A 27,656-nucleotide genomic window follows, 5' to 3' on the forward strand; every position below is an offset into this window, starting at 1 on the left:
ACTAAAGCATGATGATGGGTAAATTAGTTTTTCTTACCCCAAAATGAAAATAACGTCACGTCACTGGTTAAATTTCAATTGTTTATGACACTTTTCACCAATCAGGACGTTTTGATGTACAATTTTGAAAATATTACCGAGGATGCATTAGATTGTGAAACGGCGAATTAATCATTGATATTTGGTGTTTATATATATCGTTCACAATGGCAATAGTAACCTTCTACATGTATACAGGTCTTAGGATTTTTATTTCACACACTGAGCATACCATTTTTCTGATATATCAAACAAGTGTGTAATAACTTTGCCCCATATCGGATATAAGTTTAGCTTTGAAATTGTTTTCTTGACATTATTTTTCTCTTGTCTTTTTTGTTCTGTCTTAATTATTTAATCGCTGTTAAAATATCTGTTGAATAGTACATTTGGTTATGCATCTGATGATTGTGGAAAAACAGCTGGAGATGATGGATATATAGATATTGAAGACACGAGAAAAAACGGTGAGAAATTATAATAAAATAATAATTCTTATACAGGAACTCTTTATTAGACGCAACTGGATAAGCAATATAAATAAAGCATACTTTATTTAGATATCTGACCTATTTAACAAGTGTGTACACACACTACAGTTCGAACGTTTAAGTTAAGTTGAAACTATTATCTGGTATAATTGAGATTTACCAAATAAGACAAAATTTAATCATCTTTTACATCTGTAGGTAAAATAGTTATCAAAGGTACCAGCATTATAATTTAGTACGCCAGACGTGCGTTTCGTCTACATAAGACTCATCAGTGACGCTCATATTAAAATATTTATACAGCCAAAACAAGTTCAAAGCTGAAGATCCAAAATCCCATAAGGTTGTGCCGAATACGGCTAAGGTCATTTATGCTTCGGATAAGGAAATCCTTAGTTTTTCGAAAAAAATCCAAGTTTTATGATTATTTATTGATTTATTGATTATAATTGCAAATAATATTTATTTTCTATTAGTATGTATAAACAAATTCGGCAAATAAATAAACTTTGGTAATTTGCAGCTTTAATATCTCCTCAAGACCACAGGTATTTATAAAAATATTATGATATTCAATATTCATTTTCCAAATAGTGTATAATCATCCTATTATTTAAAAATTTACAGCAATAATTATATTGTTCTCTATAAAATACAGAATGGTAGCTTTTAAGAATAGTATTGTCAAAACACTCGGGAACACATCAAGAATGTCTGCATGCATTGGCAATAAAGTAAAGCAAACTATGGGACCAATTTTACTATACGAAAGTTAAGATGAAAAAAATATATTAAAGTATAAATACTTTTTTAAAGCATGGAGATCACACAGGCAAATTAGCTTGTTGTATTTAATTTTGCATCTGCATTTATTCGATAGCTCTTGGCTTTACAATGTTGATAACTATGTTGAAACGAAAATATTTATTGGCCTAATGTTCTATTTGCAGCATAAATTATTGGCCAATGTTTCTATATGCTCCTCATAGTTCATATTCCCATTTATACTATCCAATGTCCTAACTCAATAACATGTGGGACATCCCAGGTCGCAATTACACGATAAATAGATTGTGGATGAGCATGGACATCTAGGTTTACAAATTTCATTAGACTTCATCAAACCATTAAGATTACCGGCAATTTGATAAAAAAAATCATCACCAGTTCACATAGATTTTACCACTGATTATCAACATTCAACTGAAGCAAATCCAGCAGCAATCAACTTACCTGCAAAAACCATCTTCTTTCAACAGATCGTCTGGTGTGTTGAAAATATATGTTTTTGTGTTCGGTGGATTGATATTGCAACAGACAATCTGTATCCCAATTATTCTTGTTTGTTCGTCCGTACTGGACTATTTTTTTTTGTATTGTTATAGAACAGAATTTGTACATAACTCATGCAATTTTATGGTCACCATCACTAATTGTTTCACCTATACGATGTGTCAGTATCACAACTCTACAGACATCTTTTTGTGATTAAAGATCTTTATATACAAAGGTTGTCGTCTGATTTAACTAATTAACCTTCTTTTTTTCCTTCATATTCATGATTTTTACATTTCAAATTTACTGTGGATTCGCATGGCGGGTGATGAACTCATGACAGGAGACGCTTACCACCTTATCTACCCACCCACACTTCTATTGTTTTGTTATGAATGGACCGTTAGTTTTGATCCTTTTGCAGGTTTACAAGAGTTAATTGTATTGGTAATGCCCTTCGCAATAGAGAGGCCTGGCGTTTTGGCAATTATTGAATGCTGTTTTCATCTTTTCGTTTTTACCACGTATCAATTGTTCAATTACCAATTTCAATTTAAAGTATGATAGCATTTTGGTGTCGTCTGATGTTTCTTTCCCGTGGTTCGCCATTTTTATTATTTGCAAAAATAGCTGATCTCGATAAAGATTTTAGTATAAAAACCCGAATTTGATACGAAACGTTTGAGTATTCCCCCATTCAAACATGCATGCTTTCTTGTTTTAATGTATACAAGATATTTCTTGATATTCTTAAAATGTCAATGAAAATGTAACGCCTATGTCATTAATAGGTAAGTACAAATAGAGCACTATTTATGATTTAAACAAACAATATGTTTTTAAACAACGTGTCACACTGATTAAAATCAGTGTGACACGTTGTTTCATCAATTATTAAAGTGTAACATTTAATGAACATGTATCAACATAATTAACTATACTCTATCACGTACTTAATTTTCGGATCTACAAGACAGTTTCTCCTTTTTGACAATAATTTGACGGTTTATTGTAAAATTTGATTAGGATTTTTCTAGTTATCGATGCTCCCACTGTATGTATTACTCTGCGTTTATCTTCATAACATCACAACAGTAGGTAGGGTAACACTTCAAACGGTATCAGAATTAAATTGTGTTTGGAATTATTTTCCTTGAACTGTTTTTTTATGCAAAACCTAGGGGCATTATATTTTTTGGTGTGCTCGTCCGTTTGTCCGTCCGTCCATCTGTCCCGCTTCAGGTTAGTTTTTTGTGTCAAGATTCAGGTTTAAAGTTTTTGGTCAAGGTAGTTTTTGATGAAGTTGAAGTTGAATTGTAAATCCAAATTAGAGTTATTACCGAAATTTCACGGTCAACATAATATAGAAAATGATAGTGAGAGTGAGGCATCCGTGTACTATGGACGCATTCTTGTTTTTCTCATCTATCTTTGCTGTTTCTTTGTTGAAACGCTGCAGATTATTTCTTTAGCAGTACATTAAGCCATGCATATGATGTGTTTGCATCAGAAGCTGATGATAACGGATACATAGATTTTACCGACAATAAAGGAAATGGTGAGACATTAATTGTTATATATTATTAAAAGGGATACGTTATATGATATTTTATGTTTAAGTTAAGTTTGTATTTTAATCTTGAAAATGTTAGAAAACCTAAGTATATAAGTAAGTGACCACAGCCATTGCACCAGAAAATAAACTGTTACTACTCTTCTACTCTAGATTCTGATAGTCCCATCCTAGAAAATATTCTAAAAGTAAGTTCTACTGTTGGACAGTTTTAGGTCAAGAATAGGGTAGTAAGGTCTTTTCATATTTTATTTTTGAACTTGTTTATTTGATTTGCATTACTTTATATATTTAGAAGATTAGTAAATTGTGTTCTGAAATAATTTAAACAAATTATTCTATAATTACGTTATAATTTGTTTTATGATTTTTTTTATTTTTTTTATTTTGTATTATTTTCGTAATGAAGTACTTTATTTCTCTATAATTGTTGTACGGAAGCATATTCCTTAAATTACTACAATATACTAAACCACATATGTATCAGTTTTTAAGATTTTGTAATGTTGTAAACAATGTTCAGTTATCTAATTTAATATTGTAGATACATTTACGTGTTATGCACTTCTTTAACGGTTAAAAGTTACAAAGAAAATTTAGTTTTAACAATTAACTGAAACATATTTTTTTCAACTGTTTTTGGCATTATTTAAATCAGAATAACTCACGCACAGACATACATCCAAGTATCACAAAGTTAAGTGCAAAGAAAATATTTTAATACTAGGAAAAGATAGAATTTGTTTTGATTTTAAGTTCTGGTATTTTATTCTGTAATTTAAAATATGTTGCACAGGAAAGTCCGGTTTCTATTCCCTTACTTCCTTACAGACAAGAACTGTTCTAAATCATTATCAGAGATCCGCTTATTATGTCATTTAGAACAGTTCTACCATAAAATAGATATTGACAATGATATACTACCAAAATTGTAGATAATTTGTCCATAGAACAGATAACAGATCTATCTGAGAAACGTTCAGACAGTTTTAACTGAGAACAGTTGGTTTTGGGGTTGAACTCTACTTGAACAGTAAAGATCGATTTTATGACAGATTAGTCTTACAGTTCTAAAGAGATGTAAGAACTGAGCCAAACTGTATATGTTTTTCAAATCCTATAAAGATTGAACTAACGTCATATTCTTCGACTGACATCGTAACACTATCAAAGTGCCCGCACAAAGTTCATATAATAAAACACGTGAATAAACTGAATAACCGATATGCAACTGAAAAAAATATGAAAACATAAATTATGACTAATTTTTAAAAATAAATAATTATATTATCTTTGTTGGACGTCATAATGTGAATGAAACACTATTTTCAGGTCAGGAATATATCACGATGAACCAGACGGTGTACACTAATATGTAGATTTAGCCATTAGTTAGAATAAGAGATTCCGGAATTGTATATATTTCTCTTTTATCTGTTAAACCACATCTCTGTCATCCATTTTGAATGATAATATCATCTTTTATTTTCTTTATAATGAATTTAGTATTGTTTTAAGTTCAATGTATGAAAGGTGTAATTTTGTAGCTGATGCTACTAACATGCTTTGGTAAAACTTGGTAAACCATGCTTTTTTTCTAATTAATATTAAATGCTGTATACCAAAAAAAAAAAAATATCCCAAACATTTTTTTGGAGAAAATATACTATATACCATATTGTAAACTAAGACCATATTTAAAACTAAAAACAAACATGAATGCTCGGTCTATTTCTACTGCATGCTTCATGATAAATGTTACTCATTGTAAAATCAACTATTTGAAAACAAGAACTATCTTTAAAAAAGATATCCGACGTATTTAAATTGGAGTATATTCACCAAAACCCCGCGGGAATCTCACATGCGTAGGTGCGTTCTAAAAGTCATGTACGTTCATACAACAAAGTTTACATAAAAAATTATATAATTGTCCCGAATAAACAGTTGTCATGGATGCATTGGAGTTCTGAACAATTATTTTAATAAAAATATAAATCTTTGTAAGATCTAGTTCAAATTTTTATAGTTTTTCACTTGCTTTCCATCACGATATAATTAACGAGACGTTTTTTCAAACACAACTAAATCACCCACCATGACAGCATTTTGTCCAATCACAGAAAGGATTTTCGAGCATGCGTATTTTGTTGCCGTAGTTAAGCGTCCTTAAGTTCAAAGGGCACAAACCGAAACTATACCGACTACGTCGGAAAAAAAACAACTAAGTGTACAGTAAAACACATTCAGTATATCTGAAGTAAATGTCACACACAAACAACCACATTTATTTATTTCTAATTTAGATGAAACGTGTATTGTTAAAAAAATGAATATGTACAGTTTTAAATAGATATTATGCAATATTTGCATTAAATGTCAGATCAGAGATATCATTATTTTTATACATATATTAAGTGTAAATTCATATCAAAGCTATAGATTTTTCACCCAGAAACACATATTTTCAAAAAAGAATAATTTCACGATTATTTCAACAAGATGCAGACATTTTGTATAGAATTGAACAAATTTCATTCAATTCGAAAAAAGATTTTTTTAACATGTCATGTGTTTTTATGAGATATATAGGATACTGATATGTCTCTTGTTCGAATGTATTTATTGGTCGGTATATCATGAAATATAAAAGTTAAACAGTTAATATATAATCAACTTGAATTTGCCATTGATGAGGGACATTCCGTTTTAAATTTTCCTTGAAAGTCGGTATTTTTGTATTTTAGTATTTTTTTAAACCGTTTGTAAATTAAAAACAGCATTGAAATCACATTTAAATGACATTGCGTAAGCCATTGATCTTCAGAGACCAGGTAGCATGCATAAAGTATCAATTGTATGTATCAAAGGACCCGTTGTTAAATACTGTCTTCTTCTATGATTACTATTGGGAATTCTCACCTGTATATCTATGATTGTATCTATTCAACATAACCGCGATTGATGTGAACAGTCTTTTCATGTACATGTTGGACTGATCCAAACATTTGTAGACCGGTATGTTTTCCAAATAGTGATTATTTTGATTTGTAAATATTTAAGTAATCGATATCATTTAAATGTAAACTGGGAAAAAATTTACTTAATTTCCTGCCCTGGATGAAATGTACAATGAACTTGAAAAATACACAATGAATGTTGATAGGCATGAAACAAAATTGTTTAAATGCCGAATTATCTGTATTATAATAGGTAATATTGTATTTGAAACTGATAACGAAGCTAAACTTCTGGGTGTGTAAAATTGATCGTTGATTGTTCTGTGATATGGTCATACCATATCGATATTTAACAAAAAAGATTCTAAAGAAAATGTGTGTATCGAACAGATAGAAGTGTTTCACCTTACCTGAAGTATTGAACTTTAATATTTTCCCCACATTTTAGTGATCGGTGAATTATCTGGTCAGGTGCAAAAATGATGTTGATATTACTAAAAATGTCAAGCTTCATATATAGAAGAACAGCACGATTACATTTAGAGGAGCGTTATATTATGACATATACATACATTTTTTAGATATCTGGGATCGATTCTAAAACAGTAATTGATTGGCCATTATGACAAAAGTGTGTCAGAAATCATATCTGATATTCTTCCTAAGTCATAATAACCTTCCATCATTACCGAACTGAACAAAGAAATAACACGACGGATGCCGTATACGGTGCAGGAAATGCTTACGCTTCCGGAGCACCTGATTTCACTCCCGGTTTTTCGTGGAGTTCGTGTTGTTTCTTATTTCCTATTTGTAACTGTTGATGTAAATGTCTTTTGGTTTTATGAGTCTTTGTTAACTCATTGGTTTTGATTGTTATTGTCTTATTTGTAGTAGTATTTTTTTATTATTGAAATGTTTAATTCATGTTGTAATATATGTATTTAATGCAGAACTCTAGTAAACTAATTTTTGGATTACATATGTTATCCTGTTGAAATTAAGGATATTATCAATATATAATTAAAACCAGGAATTGTCAAGTTTGCGGGCCTTTTTTAATCGTAGAAGGAAATATCGATGGGACCGTGAATACGTAATTTTACAATAGACTCAATATAAAAAAAGTTTCTAAACAAACTAATAGATAAATTGAATTTTGAATACCAAATCAATAAACAAAAATCTCTCAAAATAGTGTAAAACGGCAAATTTATATGAACGATAACTATTTTGTCACGTTAAAGACTTCAAATTCACAGCATAAGTGATCTTTCTTAGGTCCCAAGATTATATCTACATATTAGTTTTTAAATGAATGGATCACAATCTAAAAAATAGATTTGAATAACTTTACTGCGTTTGCAATTTCATAGGCCACATAACGGCTTATATTTTAACTACTTCAACCTGAAATCATAATAGGATTTTTTTATAGAAAATTTCAACCTAGCTCTAACTTTTTTAATCTTAAACTAAATTTTAGTTTAAACTTAAAGTAATCCAATCTATAGCTTGAAATATTGCTTGTGCTATTGACGTATACACATCTTAATTGTGAATTGAGTTAAGTTAATTTTTTTTTAAATTTTAAAAGAATGTACCGTCACATTTAGATATCAAAATCCTTTAAACGCTATTACAAATTTCGAAATTCAGAGGTCCAAAGTTCCAAATACAGTGTTATCTTTGTGTATGTAATGTATTTAGTCTTGTTAATGACATTAGATATTTTGCGTGATTGATTAGTGATTGATTTACGTTTGGATATTTTGTATTATTGCTTCACATTTTCTGATTAATAAATTGAGTTAGCTTTAACATATTGTTATATTCAGTAAAAATGAGGCGTACAATGCTACATCAAAAATAGAAGTGTAACCGACAATGGCAGGTAAACAACGAAAAACAATTATAGACTTAAACCAAGGACCATAACCAAAAACCGGGGATGATATTAGGTGAACACGGATCCTTCTCAATATGTGTTTCCCATCGTATTACCCACGAAAGGAGCAATTTTCATTTGGTAGAGTCCCAAACCGAAGAAAAGAGGACGAGATAGTGGCAACTGTTGCCTATCCATATACATCTGACATAATAGTGTGATCCGAACACAAAACTGCTCAGAAGAATAAAGTTTAAAAACAATACTAGAGAAGTTGTAAGGTCACCAATACAATCTGTTTGACTGACACGATATGCCGTGTGTCTGAACTCATTAGCGACATATTTTCGCAGGTTTCATATTCAATATATCAATACAGTCAACAATCTGTAATTTCACCGATTGTGACTTGAACGTCGCTTAACTACTGTCGCCTTGATATTTAAAAAAAACTATGATAATGTGGTCTTAAAATCTTTCGAACGGATGACTTCCACTTTACCACTCGGAAACCCTGGTTCAGTAGCTTCCTATTAAGATATTATTGAACTTAAGATTGGAAACGCAAGCTTTAGAGTATAGCATCAACGGGAAGATACATTATCAACATGTAGGATATGCTACAATCATCCTGGATAGACATCATAGACATAGAATGTTTACAATTAGAACGTTAGAAAGTTGTCAGTTTGTTTTCGATCTACGAGTTTGACTGTATTTTTCGTCCCTCTTTTAAACCTCAACCACCTTTTTTTGTAAATGAAAGTAAAAAATGATATCAACACGTAATAAAATCCTTGCGTCCGAAGCGCTATTCTGGATATACCTTCATCTCAACACTAAAAGCCAAATATTTGAAAGCCAAGGATGTATAAGAACCGAAACAGTTGAAGAGCTTACTTTTAATTAAAGATATAACAGGATCAAAGGTAGATCCAGCTCGTCTATTAAACAATGCGCATATTGTCAAGCATTTCTAATTACAAGTGCGCATTCTCCGCATACAATCAATTGTTTAGGGGGGTTTCATAGTTAAAAAATTATGAGGATTAGAACACAACAGTCTCCGAGAGCTCTCCTGTTTGATTTAAAAAAAGACATGCACAACGTAGGTACACTTCCTAGAAAAATACGAAATGAAGTTAGGAATGACGATACAACAAAGCAGCAGCAATAATATTTTAGAAAACAAAAAAGAATTCATTAACATATCAGACTTATAATTGTGAATGTCATACGCGCGTTTAGTCTATAATACAACTCACCAGTGACCTTGAATAATAAAAGTTAAAAGGCGCAGGCCCTAAAAGTCTTTGTTTAAGAGCATTGAGAACCTGAAATAATTTATTCATTAGTTAGGAAACATTAGAAAATTCAAGGTAAAGATAGTGCATTACCATTATCATAATTCAGTGGACAGTCAAACTCATAAATCGAAAATAAACTGACAACGCCATGGATAAAACTGAAAAAGACAAACAGACAAACAAAAGCACACATGACACAACATAGAAAACTAAAGAATAAACAACACGAACCTCACTAAAAACTAGGGGTGACCTCAGGTGCTCCGGAAGGGTACGCAGATCCTGCTCCACATGTGGCATCCGTCGTGTTGCTTATGTGATAACAAATCCGGTAAATAGTCTAATTCGGTAGGTTACATTCATGAAAGGGAATGGGATTGCAGTTACGACGTAAGGAACATATCTGATATCATTTGTGAAACGGTTATTCCATTACGGTCAACCAACTCGTGATGGCGTTCGCAAAATTTACGAAGGGATGATTTCAACTTCACCATTTGGAACTCTTGGTTTAATAGCTTCCTTGTGAGCAGCAACCCTCTATCAAGAAAATCATGATAGGAAATGCAAGCACGGGAATATCGTAACAATTTGGAGATATATACCCCGTATGCAGGTGCTGCTGGAATGTTGTTACTTAGAAATGGAAAGTTCACAATTGAAAAGCTGAAATCATCTCTTTTTTCGTAAAGTTCAGTTTTCAACCGACCCTCATTGTCAATTTCTTAACTGTATATGTAAGATGTTATCAAGATATGAGGCCGACTTAACTGTATTTGTAGTATCCTTTATCTCTAGTTCGATGGGATAGATGCGTTCCACATAGTCACCAAATTTTGAATTATTAAGTGAAAGAACATCATCTTTATAGCGGAAAGTAGAATTAAAGGATATCAGGCCGTAAGTATTTTCGTTTGAATTGTTTAACGTTTTTCATGTCGAAGCTTTTTATAGCTGACACTGCGGTATAACATTTGCTCATTATTGAAAGCCGTATGGAAACCTATAGTGTTAACCTATACCTCTGCTGGTGGACTATCAGTCCCCGAGGGTATCATCAGCTCAGTAGTCAGTGCTTCGGTACTGACATGATTAAACAAACTTTACTAAAATTGTCCGTTTATAAATTTTGAAATTATTATGAAACTAAGGTTTCAACTCCCTCAGGCAAAGTTGGCTTTAGATGAATTTGGCTATTTATTTTAGGTATTTTTAACATATAGCTCTTCAACGATTTTCGGTACTTATACATCTTCGGATTTCAAATGTTTGGCTTTGAGCGTTCCTGATGAAGGTAAATCCAGAAAAGCGCTTCGGACGCAATAAATTATTAAACGTGTTGTTTTATATTTCTATATCAATTGGTCTCTGGTTGAGTGTTGTCTCATTGTCAATTATACCAGTGATTATTTCGTCTACAAAATCATGAAAATACTCATCAGTGACGCTCTAATCAACAAGGTTTAAAAGGCCGTAATAAAGCACAACAATGAACAGCATTTGAACCCAAAGTTCGAAAAGGTTTTGCTGAATTCGCCATGGGTAATCTATATATATTCCTGTGGTTTAAAATCTTCAATAACTGGAAAATAACAAAGTTTTGTAAACAGTTAATTTATAACTATAACCATATCAACGATTATCCATGTCAACACAAAAATGCTGACTACTGCGCTGGTGACAACCTTAGAATGAAACCTTTTTCAGCACATGCAGCACTGGCATCAACCCCACTGATTCAAATAAACATTTTTTTAAATAGATTAGGGCACTTGATAGCTTGTTGTTCGGTGTGAGCCGAGGCTCCGTGTTGAAGGCCGTCCCTTGACCTATATAGCTATAATGGTTTACTTTTATAAATTGTTATTTGGATGGAGAGTTGTCTCATTGGCACTCATACGACATCTTCCTATATCTATATATCATATATAACAGGCTAAATTTGTAGGTTAAAAGCGCATTCCGTCTACAAAAGACTCACCAGTGACTGGCGAATAAAAAAAATTAGGCAAAACACTGTACGAAGTTATAGAGCAATATTGACCTGAAAAATCGCAAAATGTGTGCCAAAAATTGTTTCAAAATTGTTTTATTAATTTCATGATGAGCTTCACCTAGGACCTTGGATATCAAAATGTAGTTATTTCTGTACGACTAAAGTCCTGTTAATATGGAGCAAAACTACAGATAAGCAATGATAAGTGTGCTATTGGTGTCATCAAGACGTTTACTAAAGTATTCTATGTTCTAATTGATGAAAATGAATCTTAAAATATCTTTGTTTATATGGAGCTAAACTATAGTTAAGTGTGATATTGGTGTCATCAAGACGTTTACCAAAGTATTCTATGTTCCTATTGATGAAAATGAATCTTTAAACTCTTTAAAATAATAGTAATAAGATAAATGCATCATATATACTAGGATGAAATTTAGTACGCCAGAAACGCGTTTCGTCTACCCCAAAATATGTCTGAAAACTTGAAAATCCCCACTTTTTAATGAATAAAATCCCATAACTCGGAAACGTAAAATTCAAAATTGATAAAAATCGAAAACGCTCACGTCATTAAATAGAAACAATTTACCAAAGTTTCATGCAAATTGGTTAAAGCGTTTTTAAGTTATTAGCCGACATGTTAGCGACGGATGAACGGACGTACAACGATATACCATCTTACGTCCCATGAACAGGCGTATACAAAACCCTGGGTACCAAACATTCATTGCTATAGACGGTTACTCTGTATTATCTCAGCATGGTCGATGTGTCAAATACTACTACACTGATATACTTGGGATATTATCGTATAACTGCGCTCTATTAGTTTTTTTCAGTCTTTTCCACTGTGAATGTTTTTTTTACGACAGTGACACATATACAACTTCAATACAGAATTAAACGTGGATTACGTTGTTAATTTATATATAACTTCCAAAAAGTCTATGCGGTTTACGTGAAACGGTAAATAATCTCAACATATTCACAATCGAAGGATAAAACAAACCTTTAATACATTTTTTTTATTGGACGGTAATTGTAAAAGTTTTTTTTTGGTAACCTTAATAAGGAGACATAAATTTATCGATTTAATTTATATAAACATAATTATGTCTGTTCCCTTTACATCTGTCCCTTACTTAATTATCCGTAAAGAATAATGTAATACAGACGGTGAGAACAAGAAAATGTACGTGGATACGACAAAGTAACATAACATATAAATAAAAGTCATCACCATAAAGAGTAACAGACTGACACATTTATTTTATTTAATTTATTTCTACTTGATTTTCTTTTATTGTCTTTCACTATCCTTGATTTAGTTTTTCGTTTTAATTTCTTTTCAATTATTGTTAAGAGACCACAAACACTGAGATAACACGAGTTTTCATATCATATCATTTCTGCTACTGCATGTCGACACATTAAAATCAAATCATTCGTCGGAGATTTCTATTTTCAACTGGTTCACTTTTCTTGCTGCATTTTAAAAATGCATGGACCAATAACTATAAGAAAACATGGACCAATAACTATAAGTTACTTATTTTCTTATGTATTTAAGTCATTAAGCAGGGACTATCTATACTTAGGCAGCAACCATTTGATTTTCTGGGGGGGGGGGGCTATGGTTTTTTTTGGAAAAAAAAGGTTTGTTTCCAGTTTTTGGTGAAAAAAATAATTTGTTTTGGACCCTGAGAAAAAAAATTTGTCTGTTTCACCCTCAGCTGCCACTATATGTAATGCTAAAATTGAAAGGAAAAAATTGTCTTCGGTTTGTCGTTAAAAAAATAGATTGTTTTTCGCCAAAGGCGAAAAAAAAAGTTTGTACAGAAAAAAAAAACATAGCCCCCCCCCCCCCCCCCCCCAGAAAATCAAATGGTTGCTGCCTTAGTATAGAAAATCCCTGCATTAAGTCATTTTAATTGTGAAAAAAATGTGTTATGAAAATCGATAACGTATGAAATGGATTGGAAATCAATATATATCTATCGCATGTATCGGGGTTGCTTTTTTGCTTGAGTGATTTACCTTACAAGTAGGCGTACACTTTAAAGTTAAAAAGGAATTAACATCGGTTTGAAATAGCTTAACGGGGGCGTGGCCTATTGGTTTGACAGAGATTACCCGGGTCTTAAAATATCTTGAATGACTGCAAGGGAATCTATTTGACTGGTATTAAAATAGTTTAAAAGGGATTGAATAAGATAGAAACCTGTTTTTATTTTTTTTTTAATCTGATTCAATATTCCAGTAATCTTTTCTAAAGAGGGTTAAAACGTTTTTGTCTGTTTAAGCTAATTTCGGGTTACTAGTGATGTCATTGCAGCACAAATTATGAATGACAACTTTTAGAATGATATGTGAAGTTTGGTTTTCCCAACCTGCAACAAAGTAAAGGAACTATGAAGGTAATGCATACTAGTTGCCTAGTTTAGAACATAGTCTTGACATATTTCCAATTTGACATTCAGCAAGCAGCAGGCAATAATTCAGCCGTGTAATTTGTGCAAAAAGTACAACGGAACATTCTTTCATCTGTTGAACCTTTGTAAATAAAGGTAAACTTGCCAGTGTCTTTTTGTAACTTGTTTTTTTTTTTTGCTCTGTTTCCATCTTATAAGATAAGACCTTTCAAATTATTGTTATAGTTTGTTTATATGTAATGGAGCTTCCACACTACCCCATGGTAGGAGGAGGGATGGTAACCCGCCACCCGTAAACAAGTGTAATCCCGTCACATAATATATGCGTCTGTCAAAAAACTGCAATTCACTTGTAGTCGTTTTTTTTTAAATTTTGTATCATATCTAAGTGTTTTTGTTTAATTGATTTGTAAATATATTAAGACGTTAGTGTTCTAGTTTGAATTGTTTTAAGTTGGTTGTTTCAAGGCCTCTTATGCATGTAGTTAACAATACAGTATGGTTTTGCCCTTTGTTAAAGGCTATACGGTTACATTCATTTGTTAACTTCAATGTCATTTGGTTCTGGTCTCTGGTGGAGTGTTCTCTATTAAACCACCTTTTTTTAATAATAATATTGAAATAATCAAAATTTAATAAACATAAAAATGAAAATACAATATAAAACCGACTATTTTTTTAATTTATTTTTATATATAGATTGGACCGTTGGATTTCCCGTTTGAATGGTTTTACACTAGTAATTTTGGAGCCCTTTATAGCTTGTTGTTCGGTGTGAGCCAAGGGTCTGTGTTGAAGGCCGTACATTGACCTATAATGGTTTACTTTTATAAATTGTTATTTGGATGAAGAGTTGTCTCATTGGCACTCACACCACATCTTCCTATATCTATTAATGGAAACCTGTTGACATAAGTTTTGTTACTGTTGATACAATTTGATCAAGTATCAGTGTTATCCTCAGGATGTAAACAATTACATTCAATTTGTGTTTTTCACAATTCGATTTTCTTCATTGTCTTTATTAAAGTTATATCTGCGTTTAAAGTACTCGTCTGTCTTAATTTAGAATTGTGTTCGATTCCTGCTACTGATACGTATAAAAAAATCAATTCAATTATAATGGTTTCGTTAAATATGTGTTATGGTAAACGGGAGAAACCATGTAATGGCCATGTTTGTCCTTTTCGTGTTTAAATATACATAAACTATTGTTATCATGTAATTTTGCTTAAAAATATATCTTTTTAAGTGTAAGAATGTACGACAAATAATGCTTCTTAAGTTTTGTTTGCGATACAGGGTTACATAAGTTGTTTTTTTCCTTATTATTAAGTAGAATTATTAAGAAGTCGAAGGTCGTATGATTACAGATGTAAGTTAAGATAACATGAGCTTCATAAACAGGGGTATGCTTATTACTCAACATCAACCTATAACTAATTTGAAGGAAGAACATCCGAAATAGTCTCTATGTGAATATATAACATACCGATATGATTTGCAGGTGTCTGAACTTCTTAGCGGTATGTTATCGACTATCTTAACATTTTTAAACCAGTGTGGTCGTCTGATTTGTAATTTTACCTGTGATCTATGACAATATTTAGTCTGATACGAAACAGCAGTTAAATGATGATAATCCCAATGTTGTTTGGCAGATTCACGTATAATGCGAAAATAAAAAAAGCGTTATACATGTATATCTGTTCGAATCTAAAATTATGCTTGTAATAAAATTTGTGTAATAATCTTTACAATTGAAATTTTGATATTTGCAGTTTTTTTATTCTTTTTAGGATCACAACCTATTCTGAATGCAAATATCTATTCTCTATACCATACACCCAATGTTTTCTTGATGTTGAGCAATGCAAAATTTATTATCACTATGCAGTGCAGGTCTGATAATGCTTCAATTTGTACCTTAATAACTATTAAAGGTACCAAGATAAAAATTTAATACGCCAGACGCGCGTTTCGTTTACATAAGACTCATCAGTGACGCTAAGATCAAAATAGTTGTACCACCAAGAAAGCACAAAGTTAAAGAGCATTAACAAGGACTCAAATTCCAAACAATTGTGCCAAATACGGCTAAGGTAATCCTAATTTTTCGAAAAATTTAGTTTTGTAAATAGGAAATCTATAAAAATGACCATTTAATTGATATGCATTTCAACATCGAAGTTCTGACTACTGGGCAAGTGATACCCCCGGAGACGAAACGTCCACCAGCAGTGGCATCGACCAAGTTGTGTAAATATATATCGACCCAGTGGTGTAAATAGTTATCAAAGGTACCAGGATTATAATTTCATACGCCAAACGCGCTTTTCGATAACATAAGACTCATCAGTGACACTCAGATCAAAATAGTATAAAGCCAAACCATTATGCATTCAACAATCAGTGAACTTCATGAGTGATAAATAAGGGACCGGCATGGCCTCTTAGTCTTTTTGAACAATGCCGTTGTTAGTTTGTGCGACTTATAAGTTTGAAAGTTCCTTTGATACCTTTCGCCTCTTCTTTATACACAATGATCATTTGGTTTATTTTAACGTACTTATAACGATTCTTTTAAAATGTAATCATGATCTTAAGCAATATCAAAGAAAGAAAAACAATATGTTTTTACGCAAAGCAAGGGCAGATAGATAACTTGAGTGGTTAGGCTGCACAATTTACTTTAAACATATTTTATTTCAAAAAATCATTTGATCTTGAACTTTTACAAAAGAACTAAACGTATAGATTTGATACAAACCAGGACATTCATAATCACCCACCTGGGTTCAACGCAACTATGAATTAGTCAATCAATTTTTGAATGTTGTATTTCTTTTATAATTCATTCGTGTCGGTTTGTTTTATTGACCCATCCTGCATATCTTAATTCGCCTCCATCTTAAATATAAACTAACCGCCATGTTGAAGTCTTAATGCAGTGCATTATGATAGATATAAATAAACATAAGTCGAATATTATTTTGTTTCAGGTAACTTGTATAAGCAAAGCTTAAACAACAAATCAAATCAAACTCTTTAAAAAATTAACACTATAACAACATGGTAAGCTTTATTTGATAGCTTTCACTTAAAGCCTTCATGCTATCATTTTGATAATCAAACTATCCTAACTGCACTAAATGTGTTATACACATCAAAAAGACTGGATGCCTGATTGGTCATTTGTACCCAAATCCTGTCCCCTTCTGCCAGTTGAATGTTGATAGTTTGGGATGCCATATCATATTCTTTATTAGTGAATAACCACACCAAAATAGCTCCATTCTTCCTCAAAGTAGTGTGACATGTAACAGAGCCTGACATTATGGTAACAGATACCAAGTAAACACCGCCCATTCCAGGACGAACAGTAAAAATACCATTACTGTAACCACTATTGTCTAAAAGCTTAATCGGATATCCGATAAAAGCGCCGTTCTGATATGGATGAACACCTCCGGGTAATGTTGCTGTGAATGCTGTAAACAGATTTTCAGAGATTTAAAAATTGAATGTATATATATACACATAAACAAAAGCGCACATTCAATTCTGCAGAATACATAATTTTTATGTAATACTCAATCTCTAGTACATTTTATCCTGCAGTTATCTGTTTACTGTTCGTTTTAATGGTCACTATCATAGTCTATTGACATTATGGATTCTGTACGTACAAGTGCATAGTTTGTATTGGCTGCCAGACAAATCACCTCATTCTGTCAAAAGTTAAGTTAGATAAATGATATTTGATATACAGTTGTATACGCATTCAATTTGATGCATACCATATCCATGGAGATTTCCCCCTGTCCCTTTAGTCTGCAGTATGCAGTTGAATTTAGCATTATCAGATTTTTTTCAAAAGACATTATCTTGATAAACTGATGATATACTTCCAGCAATGGTTATTTATTTACATTTGCATATTTTAAATTTCACATTGTATGAATATTTTTATTTTTATTCATAATTTTCATTTTTCTATGAATACAGGACATTTTCGTCTCAATGTCTTTAGATGGAGTATGACAGAAATGCATACTTTACATATATATGTTTAATCTTTATACGTACAAGGCATATTTTCGATGATTCGATGAGCCTTATAGTCTTGCGTGTGTTTGGTTGTTTTGTTAGATTGTTAAGTACAACAGTCAATTTAAAATTTCTGCATTTGTTCCCAAATATTTCTTAATGATTTCAACATGTTCAATAAGTATTATCTCTCGACATGCCGAGTATGATGTTGCCACTTATGTGAAATTCCATGCCTTGTTTGATTTTAGAGCTTTACCTTAACTTTACTTCTTGTTATATTTGAAATCATGAAGTATTCAGTCGAGGTTGTTCCAATATATAATATGGAAATTAAGGATAACAAAATACGAATTATTTAAATTGCAAACGCTATTTTGTAAATATTTTTTCTTTAATGAACACGCATTGATTTATATTCTCTTTAACTTTTTTTGCCAACGCTACATTCATTATCTATTATAACTTACTACTATTTAATGGTGGATATACATCTACAGCAATCATAATATAGAAGAAAATCAAGCGTGGCACGGACAAAATAAATAAATACTCAAACGAAGTCTTACCTGCACATACTTCAGTGTTACAAATTTTTGAGCTAGTCTCTTCACCATCACATGGCTTTCCGTTCAGTGAAGGAGCAGGATCATTACAAATTCGACTTCTGTTTTGCAATCCTGTTCCACATGTTACTGAGCATGGTTCAAAAATTCCCCATGGTCCCCAGTTTCCATCGACTGGAGAAAAAAAATGAATGTTTAAGATGTCTAAGAAATTTGGTTTAAATTTGCTTCTTCAAAAAATCGTCATACCAAACATTTCTTGCTGATTTCAATAAGTGTTTTCTTTCGATATGACTGATATGTTACATTTCAAGTCAGAAACTGTTCGGTCGAAGTCGATCCATATGTATTATGGAAAGTATGCATGGAACAAATACAAACTTGTTTTGTAAATTATGAATACTTAAACAGACATGCATTGATTTGTCTTGGCTTGAACAATTTTTCCAAACGGTGTATACCTTTTTTTTAATATATAAAATACTAATATCTGAATAAGGGATACTCTTCTCGGTCAATTATAATAGAAAGAATTAAATCAAACATGCGACGGAATAAATAAAGCAAAACTTAAAAGTAGTCTTACCTGCTGGACATGCAATCGTGAAACAAGAACTTTGCACAAGTTGCTTACCAAAACCAATTGTACCATAACAGGATGAACTAAGACAATTTCGTGTTCTTGTTTTTATTCCATTTCCACAAGTTACTGAGCATGTCCAAGGAGTCCATTGTGACCAAGTATCTCCATTGACTAAGGTTAAAATTAAAAATAATTTTTAATTTATTAGATAATTAGGAATTTTGATTCAGATTTGCTACTTGTCCAACAATTTATTTGACCAGATTGCAATAAGTGATTTAACTTGAGTATGATGTTGACAGCCATAAGAAATGCCTTGCTGTATTTAATTTCAGACCCTAAATATAGGCAACAGTAGTATACCGCTGTTCGAAACTCATAAATCGATAGAAAAAAAAATCAGGGTTACAAACTAAAACTGAGGGAAACGCATCAAATACAAGAGGAGAACAACTACACAACAGAAACACAACATTAAAATGTAACACACACAGAAACGATCTAAACATTTGACAAAATCCGATGCGAATAACACTTATAACATCAAAATTAAATACATGAATTTGGGATAGAAAAGTGCCGTGACATGTCTTAACCTCATCACTCGTTACGTTACAAATCAGGTACTACTCGGAATTGGTTGTAACCATATGTAATGTTTAAAGTTAACATTATAGTTACTACTCATCTATAAAACTGCAAATTCTATTTTGTAACTAATCTATTCTTAAACACACACACAGTGAATTGTCTTGACTTAAATCATTCTTGCCAACAGTAAACACATCGATTATCATAATCAGATGCTGGGATATGCTTTATATAAATTTTAATATTAAAAAAACCAGCACGGAATAAATAAAGCAAAACTTAATCGAATTCTTCATTGTATGTGTATATTATGCAAAAATATAAAAAAAAAATTATCTACGGATAGATTTTATTTTGCACATTATAATATTTCCATAATATATAATTAGTTAAGAATATAATTCCATTATTTTGTAGAAAAGAGTTTATTAAAGAGTTAGCAAAACTTCTCACTTGCAAGAACATAATTCAATTGAATTGACAACAATGTGTGAACAATAACAATAAGGTTATGTCTTACCTGTTTGAACAATCAAGAACATACAATACATCAGAGTTTCCTGGTGCATGTTGCTTTTTTCTGTTCGACGTGTATGTTAAAACTTACTTTAACGAATAATGTAAGGTGGTGATTTACAATGTTGTTTATAAAGTCAATTTGTTTTATAGTCACTGAGGACGCGTATGACTAGTATGTTTAAAAGGTATAAAATCAATAGAATATTTTAACAGATGTACATGTATTTGGACACAATAACTTTATGGATATATTTCTAAACTTTATAACTGTTATTCATTTCACTTTTAATTTTTAATGAATTAAAAACGCATTAATTGAACCTTATCTTACCTTCTGTACATTTCTTTATTCCTAAATTTACTTTTTTAGAATACATTTTGTCTACACAGATGTGGTATGCATACAAATTCAAGAATAAAAACCAAAACTATGTATATTTTTTTCAAATATAAGAGTTTTTATTATTCTAAAACAGACAATGTAAAAAGAGAATAGTGACTATTTCTTCTGTGACTTTTCGTCTGTGACTTTTTGTCTGTGACTTTTTGTCTGTGATTTCTTGTTCCGTGACAAACAGGTAACAGACAATAATTTATCTATCTTTTTTTTGCGTATATTTGAGAGCGAATATTGGTATTTGACTATGCAAGTTAAAGTAAAATTAAAATGTTAAAATGACAACCTAAGGCCGACGTAATTTCAACTTCATTTTTTATTCTCTAGACTCTAGCCATCAACATAAAAATCTATTGAAAAAAGTGCCTTAGAAAATTGCCAAATAAATCTCTCAACGAGATTGTGACTTGAAAGACGCACATTAACATATAGCTGAGTATTTGTCCTCAAATTTTCATATTTTATTCAAGTGTTCTGTTATATAATTCAAGCTGGCGAAACGTTACCATAACCATGCTTTACCTGAATAAGAAGAGGAATACCAGTAGCATGTGTTGAAAATAAAATTGAAAGCGATGTATATTAAGTAAAAACATTTATACATATAGAGTTAAGTATTTGACAATTAGGGTCGGTTGAAAACAAAACTTTACGAAAAAAGAGATAATTGCAGCTTTCCAATTGTGAACTTGCCATTTCTAAGTAGCAAAATTCCAGCAGCACCTGCATACGGGGTATATATCTCCCAATTGATACAATATTCCCGTGATTGCATTTCCTATCATGATTTTCTTGATTGAGAGTTATTGCTCACAAGGAAGCTATTAAACCAAGAGTTCCAAATGGTGAAGTTGAAATCATCCCTTCGTAAATTTTGCGAACGCCATCACGAGTTGGTTGACCGTTATAGAATAACCGTTTCACAAATGATATCGCATATGTTCCTTACGTCGTTACTTCAATCCCCTTCCCTTTCATGAATGTGACCTACCGAATTAGACTATTTACATGATTTGTTATCGCATAAGCAACACGACGAGTGCCACATGTGGAGCAGGATCTGCTTACCCTTCTGGAGCACCTGAGATCACCCCAGGTGGGGTTCGTGTTGTTTATTCTTTAGTTTACTTTGTTGTGTCATGTGTACTATTGTTTGTCTGTTTGTCTTTTTCATTTTTAGCCATGACGTTGTCAGTTTATTTTCGATTTATGAGGTTGACTGTCCCTTTGGTATCTTTTATTGTTGTGGCAACGGTTTTTAATTTCTTGTTACATGTGAAGTGCATGTGAAGTATGCATGCAATGACCGTATCAAAACATCTGAAGTGATAATGATTTTTTGTGTTATATTGAATGACCATAATGCATAAAGTATCAATGATCTACTAGACACATGTATAGTTAATAGTAAAATAACAAAATACCGAACTTGCAGGAAAATTCAAAATTATTCTCAGTCACTCAAACCATCATTTTTTTTTGTGTTGGATATAGTGTAGCTAGAGTAAAGAGTCCAGTCAGCAAACTATGAAATTTGATGACGTCAATTAGTCTTCATCACATATACATGAGAAACATTCAAATAACAAAATTTATAAAAGTTTTATGTGCCTTTTCAATACCACACCATATACATTTTCCTAATAGAAAAAAAAACACTAGGCACTCTGTACTTTTCAACATAATTAATATTCAACGTTATTATTCATAAAAGTTTTTCAGAACAACCTCCAATGTATGTAATTCATTCTATGTTATTTCCGGGACAAAACTGACTTTACAGGTACTTTTAAAAGTTCAAATCCTGAACAGCTGCTTAATACATAACAGTTGAGTCATTGGAAACCAAATTGCATCTTATTATTTGTTTAAGTATAGGTATTTGAAATCAAGTTTGGGTCATGGGATCATCTATTGTATTTTGGGCGGCCAGAAGCATTAAGAGAAGACCAGGGGGTCAAAACCTCGGATTACATCAAAAGGTTATAATTTTCATTGGTATGGCCAGCGACGGATGGAATGGAAAAATTTGTTACCTCTAGTTGGGGAAAATCTTAGATGTTATCTACCTCCACAAATTTTGATCATACATTTGGGTTCTGACGATTTGGGTTTAATCAAAGAAAAGAGGATATTGAGCAGATAAGGTTGGACATTATGCGATTACATGTGTTATTGCTAAATCTCTCATTGGTATGGAGCGAAATTTTGACTCGTAGATACTAGCACTTGGCGAGAAAATCAGGTGGCTATCAATTTGACCCGGAAACGAGTTAATGCAGCTATTCGTAATATATCCAAAGAAGAATTAAATCATGGCCTTGTAATTTGCCATCCAAATATAAAAGCCCAAGAAAGAGATTTGTTCAGGCATGACTTAGTGCACTTGTCAGATGTAGGTAATGATGTTTTCTGAAATAATGTTCAGGAAGCGTTAGAGTCGTTTGCAAGTTCTGACCATCGAGTATTTCCTAATTGATGAGTTAATTGTATTTTAGTACGGATAGTAAACTCTTTTCGTTGGGGGATTAGAGTGTAAAGACCTTCTCATTTGGCGGGATCTGGCAAGATGACAGGTGGGTCATGACCCTATAATTCTACGTTAGACCATATGTTAAAACATTCTTCTGTGGTACCACAGGAAAGTTGTGGTTTTTTTCATAAATGGCTTGCTTTTGTTTACCAGAGCGGCCGGTTTTGAATGTTATCCTCCGAGTACCGAGGAAGCGTTATTCACGTTATAGCCTTGCGTCAGTGTGTGGTCGTGCTCCTAGTTTACTATTATTTATTTACCAGAAGAACACCTTCTTTCAAATATTAAAAACGCCGGCGGTTTGTATCGTCTTGCCAGACCTCGTTTACTGTTTTTCCCCTGCGTCCGATTTTATTCCACTTAAGATTTCTTGAATAATTTAGTTTTAAGGAGCTGCGGAATGATCGCCTTTGAGACAACTCAATTGTACAAACAAAGTTGGTATTAGTATCTAAGGGAAACCGTGCAACCTTCAACAATGAGCAAAACATTTACCATATGCGGCCGGTTTTATTCCACACATTATTTCTTGAATTATTTTAATCTTTAATTAATTTGCAAAATTTGTTTCCCTAATTACTCGTTTGTTTGTATACATAATAAAACAGGGCATTCGTACACATTCCCCATTGTTTCTTTGTATGATTCTTTGAAATTTCTTATCTATATTTATAAATACTAGTTCCAAATACTTATATATTACAAAGCGATCAAATTATTAAATGTGATATCATAAATGTAGATAGTTTAACCTGTAAGACTTCATTAAGGTTATAAAACGGCTTACTTAAAATTGCTGAATTCTATGGCACGTAGTACAATGGCAACTTATTCTGTTTGCACTTGATAGTTCTTAGAAGATGCATATCTGCGCCAAAAATAGTATGTTAAATGATGTGTTTGTAAGTCTTGAATTATAGTCCTGTTTTTACTAGAACGGACATCGACTGTTCTGAGTGTCCTCGGGGATGCTTATGATAGTGAAAAATAGATAAGATCAGGTAAGTGTTATGAGCCAATCATGCTGATATACAATCAAATTAATTACAAAATAAATTACATAAACTGAAATGATTAGAATGATTAGAATAAAGACACGAATAGACATTTACACAAAGTACACAAATTATAAAATTATTATAAACCATAATATTGACAAAACATTGATTTATTTTAGAAGCAACTATGACCTGGAGAAATTTATAATTTTTCCCTAGATCACTTCCTATGATATATGTCCAAATTATACAATATAAGATCTAGAATTTTATAATGATTGTTTTCCAATTTCAGATGAGAATTAAAATTATCCTCAGTCCTCACGTCAGGAATATTTGGAATAAGTTACCTTTATTTTTCTCTTGATCTAAATAAGACTATATCTACCGCATTAATCTAACAATATATTTCATTTCCATGTTATAATTCCAATTTAAACAGATAAATCATCTTCTTTATAGATCCCAAAATTTATGATGAATGTTTTCAAAATCACATTTAAAGCCATAGAAATATGTTGGTTGGAATCACACTATTTCACCTTCTAGCATTTCAGCTTTTAATTTTTTTACCCTTTTACATAACTGAATTCAATCTTATGAAAATTACATTTCCTTTTATGAGAACTTATTTTATGCACAAAAGTCCAATTATACTGTGAAATGATTTATTTTCGTGGGTATCAATTTTCGTTGATTGCTGAATACTTGCATATTCGTGGATATTTGATTTCGTGGTCTTGACGATCTCTATATACAAATCCTAATATTTAAAATGTGTCATTGATAAAACATTGGAATTTGTAGTTGACCTGTTCCCACGAAACCCACTAAAGCTGGTATCGAACGAATATAATGAATCTACAGTAATATATTTCAAAGAAAAATACTGCAAGGTATACTCCAAAGTTATTTCGAATACTTCATGTACACATTAATGTAAAAGCCCAACTTAAAATTTTGAATGTATTATTATTATTTACTTCATGAAAATCCATTCTTAATAAAAACTAAGTTAATTCTACGAAGCAAAATTAATATAAAAAGACATCTGAGAAGTGAGTTCAAATACAATAAATCGAAAAGTGTATGCAAATTGATACCATTAGATTTCAGTAATCCAAATTAAAATCTTGAAGGGACATGCACAACATATTAATCTGAAAATTGAAACTGAAAAGACATGAATAGCTATTTCTTGCTTCACTTACAACAGGACAATACTATGTATGAAAGTTAACATTTTAAAGAATCATTTATCATGACTGTAAAAACAGTTTTTATTTTCACACATATTAATATGCAATCATCAAAATCTTTTACTGATTTGAACTTTTTGGTAGGAATTAGATGAATCATCTTTATTGGTGATTTAAAACAATAAAAACCAAAAATATTTTCAATCCAATACATTTTTAATAGAATAATCCAAAACTTCAGGAAAAATGCATGGTGTGATAGTTGGTAAGTTGAATAAAAAACTGTTCAGCTAGCATCTAGGAAGACTCAACTCTAACAATACCAGCAAGTCAAATTAAATTTCCCTATTGTATTATAAATTTTACATTCTGGTTTAACAATAGGTAAAGGTAAACAGCAACACCAATAGTCAAGTTACAGTATAATTGCAATTTGTACGAAATATACTATAGTTAAACTAATTTACAATTATTCTAATCAACGTGTGGTTGAGTGTGGTTAGATGAGTTTTCTAGCAAAGTTACTGATTGAATCATACTATAGAGATAAAACAATCATGCTGACTTAGTAACAACCATACTATATATACAAAGAACACAAATATCTCAAATGAAATGTACCTTTTTTCAATGCACCAAGTAAAATGGAAAAATTTTGTAAAAGCCGTAATAATTGTTTTAGAAATTGAATGACATTTGTATTTCTTTGCAACATATAATGTAGGTAAATATATAGTAGACCTTGTACTGATTCATTTATTCATTTGGCAATTCAACCTTTTTGGGCCCATTCTTCCTAAAAATCAATATTTGTGTGATTGTCGTTGATATCAACAAATAATTAGCTTGGTTTAATGGTCACAACCTTTATCCGCTACCTGGATGATTCGAAACATACTCACAATTGTTAGAGAATTTGAGAATTATGTGAAATGTGGAAGACATAAGAGTTTTAGATTTTCAACAATCATGAAAGAAAATTAATCTTCAGAGAAACAGATTGTTACAAAGTGACTCTTGCTGATTTGTTTGTTTGTTTGTAAAGTCAAAATTGATGAATAGGACAAAATACATCCGCTACTACATGTACTGATCACCATATGCGTGTCTTTCAAATATCACACTTCCTGAAAATAACAATTGATGGCCGTACGGTGACCTATAATTGTTTATGTCTGTGTCATTTTGGTCTGTTGTGGACAGATGTCTCATTGGCAATCATACCACATCTTCTTTTTTTTATATATGCATACATAAATTTATCATTTAAATTTTAAACACTGGTTGATGTGTTTCATTTTTAACGTTCGGATTGAGCACTTAGGTAATAATACTGAAATTAGTGTCTGGTGTGAATCAGCATAAAATGAAATACATAGTTTCTATAAATACAAATATGTTTTTGAAAAGTTTGAAATACACTTAAAGTGTCATCGTAAAGTTAAATACTGATTTTCTTACCATGCACTTTAAACAAGTGTTTGCAAATCTTTACAATAAATGTACATCTCTTTGTTTATATATAAATGGTCTTTGTTTATATGAAAGGTCTTTGTTTATGTATAACAATAGAAGGAAATATCTTTAAACCTCCAGCTAAAGCACACTTGTTTCCTTTTCTACTTAGAATAGTATTGAAAGTATAGATATCAAACAGATAAACAATTTGAGTTCATCTACGACTTCTTACTTAACAAACGGCTGTTAATTGTTTTATTGAAATATATAATACTGAATATTGGAATAACTTAAACAATTAGATACATAATAGAGTATTACGCGAGCATCTATGCGTCTAAGAATTCCGCACTGGATACGGACTTCAGCAAGTCCCTTAACAAAAATGTATTAAAGTTCATTGAAATAGACGCCACACTCCCAAAAACACAAATGAACCAAACATGTAAAAAAACACAAAAAATTACAAAGACTACAGGTTCCTGACTAAGGAAAGGCGAGATAAAAGTATTAAAACTATATTTTGAATATGTTTTATTTTAAATGGAGGACAACATTAAAATGACAATGTTTAAAATAAAATTGAGTATGGAAATGGGGAATGTATCAAAGAGACAACAACCCGATCATAGAAAAAACAACAGCAGAAGGTTGTCTTTTTCATATGGGTTGAAATGTACTCTATTTACTATTATTAAGGACATTTTTGAAATCAAATGATTTATATGCTGGATAGTATTCTAAAACTTTTGTTGAATTGAGAATATTTTTACACCCGAAATCAATGGATGAGGATGT

General features: G+C 31.5%; 2 protein-coding genes across 2 annotated transcripts in view; one reads left to right on the forward strand and one right to left on the reverse strand.

Moving 5' to 3' along the window:
- LOC143080057 (hemicentin-1-like) overlaps positions 1-8,159 on the forward strand; it is a 31,167-nt gene extending 23,008 nt beyond the window's left edge. Inside the window, exons 13-16 of the mRNA XM_076255716.1 lie at positions 424-506; positions 1,054-1,078; positions 3,278-3,363; positions 4,711-8,159. Coding sequence (XP_076111831.1) covers positions 424-506; positions 1,054-1,078; positions 3,278-3,363; positions 4,711-4,757 — 241 coding nt within the window. The 3' untranslated portion in view covers positions 4,758-8,159. The remainder of the gene's footprint in view (positions 1-423; positions 507-1,053; positions 1,079-3,277; positions 3,364-4,710) is intronic.
- Positions 8,160-17,043: 8,884 nt separating this feature from the next.
- On the reverse strand, positions 17,044-20,406 carry LOC143078247 (thrombospondin-2-like). The gene is made up of 4 exons (XM_076253167.1): positions 20,275-20,406; positions 19,167-19,334; positions 18,584-18,754; positions 17,044-17,455 (listed from the first exon to the last, which is right to left on the reverse strand). The coding sequence occupies exons 1-4, from the start codon at positions 20,321-20,323 to the stop codon at positions 17,094-17,096; spliced, it is 750 nt and encodes a 249-aa protein (XP_076109282.1). The 5' UTR covers positions 20,324-20,406; the 3' UTR covers positions 17,044-17,093.
- Positions 20,407-27,656: the final 7,250 nt, after the last annotated feature.

This window comes from Mytilus galloprovincialis, chromosome 6, assembly GCF_965363235.1.
Source record: "Mytilus galloprovincialis chromosome 6, xbMytGall1.hap1.1, whole genome shotgun sequence".
In the NCBI taxonomy this organism is placed as follows: domain Eukaryota; kingdom Metazoa; phylum Mollusca; class Bivalvia; order Mytilida; family Mytilidae; genus Mytilus; species Mytilus galloprovincialis.